A 10,518-nucleotide genomic window follows, 5' to 3' on the forward strand; every position below is an offset into this window, starting at 1 on the left:
AGACGACACGCTCCGGTCCCACCCAACGGGACGGGGAGAGCCGGAGAGAAGTATTTTAAGTGCGAGAATACAAGGGGACCTCAAAGGTGCTTTTTTTGCCCCCAAAAGCAACTGGACTCCCCCCCCCCTCTTCCTTTCCTTGAAGGCGTTTGTTAAACCAGTAGTCTCGGCTGCTAATTCCGCAGGCATCTGTGCCTCCATGGGAGAGTTTAAAAGTCCGCTTGCTTTCGGGGAAAGGCAGCCTTTGGGATGCATTAGGTCGTAGAATAAAATGCAAAAATGCAAAAGCAAAGAGTAAGACCCGATGGGGAGGAAAAGGGGAAAGACAAGTGAGAAAAGGGAGGGAGGGAAAAGGCAACCTTTTGAGACCTGGATGACGGGAGAATCTCCATCCGAAATGCCACTCTAAACTTTCCCAGTTTCGCCTCCCGGTCTTGACCGGACTACAAAAACCAGAGGGCAAAGCCCGCCCACCCCAGGCGCCCCATCAAAACCACCGACACGCGCGCCAAACCCCAACCACAGAAAAAGCTTTTCCCCAGTCTGGTGATTTCCTATCCCCCCCCCCCCCTGTAAATCGCATTGATTGGGGATGATGGGACTCGGAGTTCCATCGGGGCATCAGATTGAGCCGGCGGTGTCCTCGAAGTCGACGGCGAGACAAACATGAGTCCCACAAAAAGACCCTTTCCCCAATCTGGTGATCTCCTTCTCCTCCATCCCCGCATCCCACAAACCGCGCTGGTCGTGGATGATGGGATGATGGAGTCCATCGGGACCGGCTGGCGGACATCAGATTCAGCCTGGGAATCTCCTCGGAGTCGACGACGGACCAAACACGCGTCCACCCTTCCCACGAAAAGACCCTTCCCCCCCCCCCAATCTAGTGATCTCCTATTCTCCCCACCCGCTCAATCGCATTGATCGGGGATGATGGGACTCGGAGTTCCATCGGGGCATCAGATTGAGCCGGGGAATCTCCTCGGAGTCGACGACGGACCAAACACGCGTCCACCCTTCCCACGAAAAGACCCTCCCCCCCAATCTGGTGATCCCCAACGCCCCCAGCCCCCCCCCCGCCCTGATCGGGGATGATGGGACTGGAGTCACACGAGACCTTCGCACCCCTATAATAAACGGGGCTTTTAAAAAAAATTTTTTTTTTAAACCTTACCGTGATATTCCTGTCCCGGCACGTAGAAAGTGGGGTTTCCCCCCAAGTGGAGGGAGATGAGCACCTCGCCTTGCTGGCCGTCCCCTTCCAACTCCCCGTGATGGGTGCAGAGGAAGAAGAAGGGCGAGAAGCGAGGGTAAGCGGCCCGGGCGGCAGCCGAGAGCATCACCAGCAGCACCAGCAGAACCAGAGGAAGCCGGGGAGGACAAATCCGGACCGGCTGGGCCGACCAGCTCCGCTCCAGCGCCATGCTCCACCGCCGCCGCCGCCGCGCACCGGCCAGCCGCTCATCCAGGCTCGCTCGGGATGGGGCAGCCGCGCCAAGGCGGGCCAGGGGAGAGGAAGTTGCTGCTGTCGCCGCTGCCGGCCGCGGGAGGAGAACAGCAGCAGCAGCAGCGGCGAAGTTTGGCAGCCGCCGGAGACGCCCCCCGACTCGCTCCTTTCCCGCCCCGCGGAGGGAGAGGAGGAGGGGGGAGGAGGGAGAGGAGGAGGAGGAGGAGGGAGGGAGGGGGGAGGAGGAGGAAACAAAGAGGAGGAAGAGGAAAGAGGAGAAGGAAGCAAAGGGAAGAAGAGGAAGAAGAGGAGGAAGAAGAAAGAGGAGGTGGAGGAAGAAAGAGGAGGAAGAGGAGGAGGGAGAGGGAGAGGAGGAGGAGGAGGGAGGAGGAAGCAAAGGGGAGGAAGAGGAAAGAGGAAAAGGGAGCAAAGGGAAGAGGAGGAGGAGGAAGGAGAGGAGGAGGAGGAGGAGGAGGAGGAGGAGGAGGAGGAGGAGGAAGAAAGAGGTGGAAGAAGAAAGAGGAGGAAGAAGAGGAGGAAGAAAGAGGAGGAAGAAGCAAAGGGAAGAGGTGGAAAAAGAGGAGGGGGGAAAGGAGGAGGAGGAAGGAGAGGAGAAAGAGGAGGAAGGAGGAAAAGGAGGAAGAAAAAGGAAGAGGAAGCAAGGGGGAGAGGAGGAGGAGGAAGAAGAAGAGGAGGAAGCAAGGGGGAGAGGAGGAGGAGGAAGAAGAAGAGGAGGAAGCAAGGGGGAGAGGAGGAGGAAAAGGAGGAGGAGGAGGAGGAAAGCGAGGAGGAAGAGGAGGAATGAGAAAGAGGAGGTGGAGGAAGGCGAGGAGGAAGGGGAGGAATGAGAAAGAGGAAGTGAAGGAAAGGAGGAAAGAGAAAGAGGAGGTGGAGGAAGAAGCAAAGGGAAGAGGAGGAAAAAGAGGAGGAGGGAGAGGAGGAAGAGGAGGAAGGAGAAAGAGGAGGTGGAGGAAGAAGCAAAGGGAAGAGGAGGAGGAAGGGAGAGAACAGAGACCGACCGACCGCCTCCCCTCTCACACACCTTCGCCCAGCCAGAGGGGCGAGGCGAGGCGAGCTGTGGCGGGGGTGGTTGGGGTCCGGGGTCTCCTTTTCGCGCCCTCGAGCGAGCGAAGGCAACTTGTGAGGCGCGCGGGGCGTTAGGCCGGCGAGAGGGGACCGAAGGGACGCACGGACTCCTGACCGTCCGTCCGTCCGTCCGTCCGCTCGCGCCCCCGGAGGTCCCGCAGCCTCAGACGCCCGCTCGACGTCTGTCACTCCCCCTGGCTTTGAGTGGGGGGAGGAAGACGCGGAGGAGAGGCAGAGAGGAGAGAAAAAAAGAAAGGAGGGAGAATAAAAGAAAGGAGGAAGAGAGAGAGAGAAGCTCCGCTTGGAAATAAATTACTTCACACGCACGCACACCCATACACGCGCGCGCGCTCTCGGGAGGCCGAGGGGGAAGAACGGCCCCGCCCTTCCCCCTTTTTATTGTGGAGGAAGAAGAAAGGAGGAGGAAGGGAGAAGAAGAGGAGGGAAAGGGAGGAGGAGGAAGAAGAAAGGAGGAAGGAGGAGGAGATGGGAAAGGGAGGAGGAGGAAGAGGTGGAGGAAGGAGGAAGAAGAGGAGGGAAAGGGAGGAGGAGGAAGAAGAGGTGGAGGAAGGAGGAGGATGGAGATGAAGAAAGAACAGGGAGAAGAAGAAGAGCAGGGAGGGGGAGGAAGAGGTAGGGGGAGGAAGCAAAGGGAAGAGGAGGAGGAGAAAGGAAGAAAGAGGAGAAGGTAGCAAAGGGAAGATGAAGATGAGGAGGAGGAGAAGGAAGAAAGAGGAGGAGGAAGCAAAAGGAAGGGAAGGAAGAAGAGAAGGAGGAGGAAGCAAAGGGAAGAGGAAGAGGAGGAAAGAGGAGGGGGAGGTAGCAAAGGGAAGATGAAGATGAGGAAGAAGAAGAGGAAGAAAGGAGGAAGCAAAGGGAAGAGGAGAAAGAAGAGGAGGAAGAGGAGGAGGGAGAGGCAGGAGGAGGAAAAAGAGGAGGAGGAGGAAGAGGAAGAAGACAGGGGGCCAGCGCTGCTGGAGGGTGGCTGCTTTGTCTGGATGGTCAGTGCAAAGTATTCCTTGAAAGCTAGGACAATGGTTCACTGATGGTCAATTTCACTGATGGTCAATTTCACTGATGGTCAATTTGGGGAACATGCTGGAGGACAGCCATCATCTGAGGAGGCTACAACCTTGATCCTTCCATGATAGGCTGGTGTTGAGCTGGGCATAGTAAAAGCCAGGACACCATAACAGAAAGAGGATTCTGAGACAGGGTCAGCTCTGGAGCATTCTGATGAACTGTTGAAAGGGAGGTGCCACCTGATTCAATGTTTCAGAATAATGTAATAACAGAGCTGGAAGGGACCTTGGAGGTCTTCTAGTCCAACCCCCTGCTCAAGCAGGAGACCCCACACATACCATTCCAGACAAATGGCTTTCTAGTCTTCCAGTGTTGGGGCATTCACAACTTCTGGAGACAAGCCATTCTACTGATTGTTCTCCCTGTCAGGAAATTCCTCCTTAGTTCTAAGTTGCTTCTCTCCTTGATTAGTTTCCACCCATTGCTTCTTGTTCTACCCTCAGGTGCCTTGGAGAATAGTTTGACTCCCTCTTCTTTGGGGCAACCTCTGAGTTGCATGCATGGGACCCCCCCATGCACCCCACACTCTGGGCATGCGCATGGAGCATCCCACATGCACCCTGCTCCCACACATGCATATGCGACACCCCCCATGCATCTTCCGGCCTCACACATGCACCCCCTGGCCAACTGGAGGCGCACAGGGGTTATCTCTGGATCTTCACCCACTACAGTGAAGTTCTGCTTTCCTCTCAGAGGTTAAAGAATAGCGTGATGTCCCGCTTCCTCTGACTGGTTCATCTCTTCCCCTCTCCACAAACAGGCTGCAGGCTGCCATCCCTGGCCCAGCTCCCGCACATCTTCGACACCCCAGGCCCAGGGGAGCGCACGGCCATCTGTTTTACCTGGATGCGCGGCCAAATCAGCACCAAACCGATGCTCACCTGCTACAACTTTGCTGAGATGTTTTGCAGGTTTTCCCGGCTGAGTTGATGGAAGGTTTTTTAATTAAAACACACACCCACACCCAATTATTATTATTTTTTTGATAAGACTGGATGAAAAGGTGAAATAGCACAGTTCGACGTCGGACTTTCTCTCCTGCAGCGAAGGTAAAGCAGGCATCCGGGGGCGAAGTCCCCGTTCAAGGATTTAGTCCACATAGTCTAATGAAAGCTCTTGGAAAGCTTGTGACTCTGAAGCTGGCTGGCTTTCCACAAATAATACAAAAAAAAATATGCCCCATTTTTGTTAAAAAAAAGGAATGAATTTCAGCGCTCGCAAACACAACAGACTAATAACACACTTGCGGCTGCCAAAGGTAGCTTTGGCAACACCATTCCCATTCTAAACACTGCCCCCCAAATGCTTGCGCACTTCACTTTCCTGGACGCATCCCTGGTATTCCAAGGACGGGAATGAGAGTGATGAAGATGCTGCCGATGTATTGTTGAGGAAGTTAATATTCTCCAGGATGAATGCTCTGTCTTGGGAAAACTGTGCGAGCCTCTTTCAACATACCTAAAACTTGGCGCTCTTAAAGGAATAAGCAGTGGAGAGGTAGTCAGATATGCCACCTGCTAACTCGGCAGCATGAAAAATAGGTCCAGCTGCATCCAATGGAGATGTTTGCTGTGCAGCCAATAATATCTTTAAAAAGAAAAAAAGAATGGACAAGTTTAGGAATAAGGCAGAGGAAGGGACTTTGGAAGGATTCTGAGTTTTGCAAAAATTAATCTGAGCATTTCTAAAGATTTATCTGCAACGATTCATATTTTTTTTGTCTCTTAATCTGGCTGATTTTAGAAGCTCTCCCTGTTTTTGCCACCCGTTTCTCCTTTATCTTATCTTGGTTCATTTTCCAGATTTCTTTCCCAAATCAAGTATCTTCCCACAAGAGTTTGGATTTGCAAACTCTGCTCATCTGGGACCATGGATGAAAAAAAAAAAACCCAGATACAATAAACAATAAAGTTGCACATAAAGTCTAACTTATTTAATACCCTACATATTTTCTTTCTTTCGCTTCATAATAATGTTAGACTTAGAATAACTTTATTGTCATTTAAAATGTACACTAATCGGCATACATTAAAATGAGATTTCATTGCATACCACCTCCAACATGCTTCTTTAATTAGATAATCTATCCAAAATGGTATTACAGGTAGGTTCGCTATTCAACACTACAGTCAGTTTTCTATACTGTTAGAGGTTATATGTCAACACTTCCTGAAGAAATGTAAAATTCAGCTAAAATTTCTACTCTCGCCCAAGTATTGCTGGATGTTTTCTACAACCACTTAAACACTTATGCAACCATTTACAGTGTTAAGCACAAAGAGCCTAACACAGAACAACATAACATATGTTTATATGTACACTTTGAGCTTCTACACTGGAGACAAATTCCTTGCGTGTCTATTCTATTCATTCCAATTCTAATTCATTTCTATTCTATTCATTCGATTTCTATTCTATTCTATTTATTCTATTCATTCTATTTCTATTTCTAATTCTATTCTATTGATTCTAATTTTAATTCTTTCATTTCTATTCATTTCATTCTATTTTTATTCTATTCTATTGATCCTAATTCATTTCTATTCTACTCATTCTATTTCTATTCTATTCATTCTATTTCTATTTCTTATTCTATTCTATTCATTCTAATTCTAATTCATTTCTATTCTATTCATTCTATTTCTATTCATTCTATTCATTCTATTTCTATTTCTTATTCTAGTCTATTCATTCTCATTTTAATTCTTTCATTTCTATTCATTCTATTCTATTTTTATTCTATTCTATTCATTCTATTTCTATTCTATTCATTCTATTTCTATTTCTTATTCTATTCTATTCATTCTAATTCTAATTCATTTCTATTCTATTCATTCTATTTCTATTCTATTCATTCTATTTCTATTTCTTATTCTATTCTATTCATTCTAATTCTAATTCATTTCTATTCTATTCATTCTAATTTTATTCTATTCTATTCCCATTCCCATTCCTTTCTCCTATTCTGTTCTGTTCTGTTCTGTTCTATTCTATTCTGTTCTATTCTGTTCTATTCATTTCTATTTCTATTCATTCTATTTCTATTCCATTCCAATTCCTATTCCTATTGTACTTATTCCATTTGAAGGTCACAAATGGTCCTTCTAAGCAGGGGTGAAATTCAGCAGGTTCTGACAGATTCTAGAGAACTGGTAGCTGAAATTTTGAGTAGTTCGGAGAACCGGCAAATACCACCTCTGGCTGGCCCCACCCCCATCTATTCTCTGCTTCCCGAGTGCCATTTGATTGGGAGGGAATGGAGATTTTGCAGTATCCTTCCCCTGCCACGCCCACAGAACCGATAGTAAAAAAAATTGAATTTCACTACTGCTTCTAAGGATTGAAAGGCATGTAGTCCACCATCATTCAGGGTCAATCCCACGTGCCCAATTTTTAGTATTGAATTTCACAACTGTTGCCCGCAAAACTCATACTGTACAAATCCTCAAATACAGATCCTATGAACAGGGAGTCTGTAGTACTATAGTAGAGCTGAAATCTTTTAAGTGAAGTCAGGTGGGGTCTGGATTCCAAATGAAATGAAATATACTTCTTTGTGTGAGCAGCATTAAATTTAATTCTTTAATTTATTTCTACACAATGCAGTGATGGATTATCTGGGCAACTTACAGAAGCCGGTTAGACAAATTTGTGGAAGATAAGATTATCACTGGCAGTTAAAAGACATACGACCTGCCTGGTTACTATTCTCTTGATCCTTAATAGCTATATATTATCTGAGTCTCAACACACATTCTCACTTTCTCATCCATCTTGCGTCTTTCCCAAAAGGTATCTGTTTAGCCATTTGTGTGGGACTGAACGGATCTCTGATTGATTCAGTAAGAAGCCATTAAAATTACCGTATTTTTGGAGTATAAGACGCACTTCCCCCACCCCCTAAAAGTGTGTGGAAATGTTGGTGCATCTTATATACCGAATACAGCCATTTGTGGCCGCCCAAAGCCCCTCCCCAAAGCCCATTTTTGCGAAAATGCAGAGTGCTCCTGGGGGCCAGGGAGGACAAAAACTTTTTCCTCTTACTTACCTCTTCGAACTCTTGGTGCGTTTTATACACCGGTGCGTCTTATAGCCCGAAAAATATGGTAAGTTCTTTCAACACACGTTAAACATTGTTTAATTTGCAAGTTCCCGCAACTCTTTTGATGGAGAACTGGAGAACAGTATGTAAATGTTACATACTGTACATTACAGGTAGTCCTCAATGTATGAGCACAATTCAGCCTATAATTTCTGTTGCTAAATGAGACATTCGTTAAGCGGGTTTTGCTCCATTATAGGGCTTTTCTTGCCATAGTTGTTACGTGAATTGTTAAGTTAGTAACATGGTTGTTAAAGTGAATCTCGCTTTCCCGTTGAATTTCCTGATCAGAAGATCACAAAAGGGGATCACGTGACCCCCAGGACACTGCAACCATCATAAATATGAATCAGTTGCCAAGTATCTGAATTTTGATCATGTGACTATGGGGATGCTGCAACCGTCGGAAGTGTGAAAAATGGTCATAAATCACTTTTTTCAGAGCTTTCAATGGTCACTAAATCAACTGTTATAAGTCAAGGACTACAGGTATTAGCAACGCTCTCTTTACCCAAAAAGGCATTTGACACTGTTGATGAGCCACTGAAACATGGTACCAGATACTTCGATGCTTCTGAAAATCATTTCAACAACTAATGTGTGTGCATTCCAACATTTAAGGAAATGTTAAAACTCAATCCTGATGGTCACCAGAACAAATCCACGTTGTTTTCTGGACACCAGTTCAGCAATCATTTAACATTATCTTCTTCTTGGATTCTTCCAAGAGGAATCCAACTTCCTGGGCTACCCTATTTATGAGATTTTAAGTGGTCTTTTATCCAATCTCCTACTGAGATTTGACCATGGTTAGTTTTTGCACAGCAATTTGGGTGTCCCCAGGTGGCTCCACCTCCTTTAGAGTTTTTGGGACTAATATTTACACTTAGAAACATATAGGCATCTTCTCTCTCTCTCTCTCTTTCTCTCTCTCTCTCTCTCTCTTCCTCCTTTCCTGTCTTTCTTTCTCTCTTTCTTACTCTCCCACCCTCCCACACTTTCTTTCCTTTCTTTCTCTTTCTCTCTCTCTCTCTCTCTCTCCCTCCTTTCCCATCTTTCTTTCTTTCTTTCTTACTCTCCCTCCCTCCCCCACTTTCTTTCTTTTCTTTCTTTCTTTCTCTTTCTTTCTCTCTCTCCCTTCCTCCTTTCCCGTCTTTCTTTCTCTCTTTCTTTCTTACTCTCCCTCCCCTCTTTCTTTCTCTCTTTCTCTCTCTCCCTCCCTCCTTTCCCATCTTTCTTTCTCTTTTTCTTACTCTCCCTCACTCCCCCTTTCTTTTCTTTTTCTTTCTTTCTTTTTCTTTCTTTCTCTCTCCCTCCCTCTTTTCCTGTTTTTCTTTTTCTCTTTCTTTCTTACTCTCCCTCCCTCCCCCACTTTCTTTCTTTCTTTCTTTTTCTCTTTCTCTCTCTCTCTTCCTCCCTCCCCTTATCTCTCTCTCTCTCTCTCTCTCTCTCTCTCTCTCTCTCTCTCTCATGACAATTAACGAGTGGAACAATTTGCATCCAAGTTGTGAATGTTCCAACATTGGATGTTTTTAAGGAGAGATTAGACAACAGTTTGTCTGAAATGTTATAAGGCTTCCTGCCTGAGCAGGGGGTTGGACTAGAAGACCTCCAAAGTCCCTTCCAACTGTGTTATTCTGTTCTCTTCTGCATCATCAGGCACATGCCATTATGTCATGCACCTGCCAATTACTGAATATGTATCTGTCAGGTTATGTTGCAGAGATAGTATTCAGCAGGTTCTGACCGGTTCTGGAGAACCGGTAGCGGAAATTTTGAGTAGTTTGGAGAACCGGTAAATGCCACCTCTGACTGGCCCCGCCCCCATCTATTCTCCTCCTCCCAAGTCCCAGCTGATTGGGAGGGAATGGGGATTTTGCAGTATCCTTCCCCTGGAGTGGGGAGGGAATGGAGATTTTGCAGTATCATTTCCCTGCCACGCCCACCAAGACATACCACGTCCACCAAACCACGCCCACAGAACTGGTAGTAAAAAATTTTTAATCCCACCACTGTTATGTTGGATGCAAATTACCTACAACGTACAACATCTGTGTGATATCAAAAAACATGTGATGCTTAGGCCCCTACATCCTATTCTGTTAGAAGAACAGAATTAATAGCTACCTTTTATATAATGGCATAATAGCCTCAAATTATAATTAGCTTATTGTGAATGTATATAACAATAAAGGGACTGAAACCTTTTCAAAATAAACATTTGTCTCGTGTTGTTTTCTGTTTCAGGCAAAGCTGCTCTTTGAGATTTTTTTTTGGGGGGGGGGGGTCCATGCTGGATCTGTCATAAATTTAGGACAAAGGCTTGAATCTCTGACTCTTGAGTCCCTGACTTCTGGCTTTAACTCTTTCTATGCAAAAGAAAGAAAGAAAGAAAGAAAGAAAGAAAGAGCAGCGGCATTACTAGTTCGTTGTTTCTTTAAAATATTTATAGTCAGCCTGTCATGGAAAGCATCCCCAGGCAATATATAACATTAAAAATAGATTGCGTGGCAATATAAAATGCAATGAAATAAAAACTCCGAGAGCAAAATAAAAAACCCACCTGTGGGTAACAGCAGCAGCAGCAGCCTGACATACCCAGGGCCACAGTGAATAGAATTTGCAACCCCTTAATTGCAACAAGGTTGGCAACATGATAAGAGATGGGGCGTCACACAAAAGAAAAGACGCTGTTCTCCCTTGATCATCATCATTTAACGACCCCATAATCCCTTGCGGGTTGGAGTCTGGGCACCCGAATGGAGCCAGCAGAGCGTTTACTGGCCAGATGCCCTTC

The 10,518-nt window shown here is 46.4% G+C and overlaps 1 protein-coding gene across 4 annotated transcripts in view; it reads right to left on the reverse strand.

Moving 5' to 3' along the window:
• RELN (reelin) overlaps positions 1 to 1,574 on the reverse strand; it is a 351,649-nt gene extending 350,075 nt beyond the window's left edge. For all 4 annotated transcript variants that reach the window (XM_081957930.1, XM_081957928.1, XM_081957927.1 and 1 more), the window contains exon 1: positions 1,175 to 1,574. In XM_081957930.1, coding sequence (XP_081814056.1) covers positions 1,175 to 1,424 — 250 coding nt within the window. In that variant the 5' untranslated portion in view covers positions 1,425 to 1,574. The remainder of the gene's footprint in view (positions 1 to 1,174) is intronic.
• Positions 1,575 to 10,518: the final 8,944 nt, after the last annotated feature.

Source organism: Natrix helvetica (genome assembly GCF_964273705.1).
Source record: "Natrix helvetica genome assembly, chromosome: 6".
NCBI lineage: Eukaryota > Metazoa > Chordata > Lepidosauria > Squamata > Natricidae > Natrix > Natrix helvetica.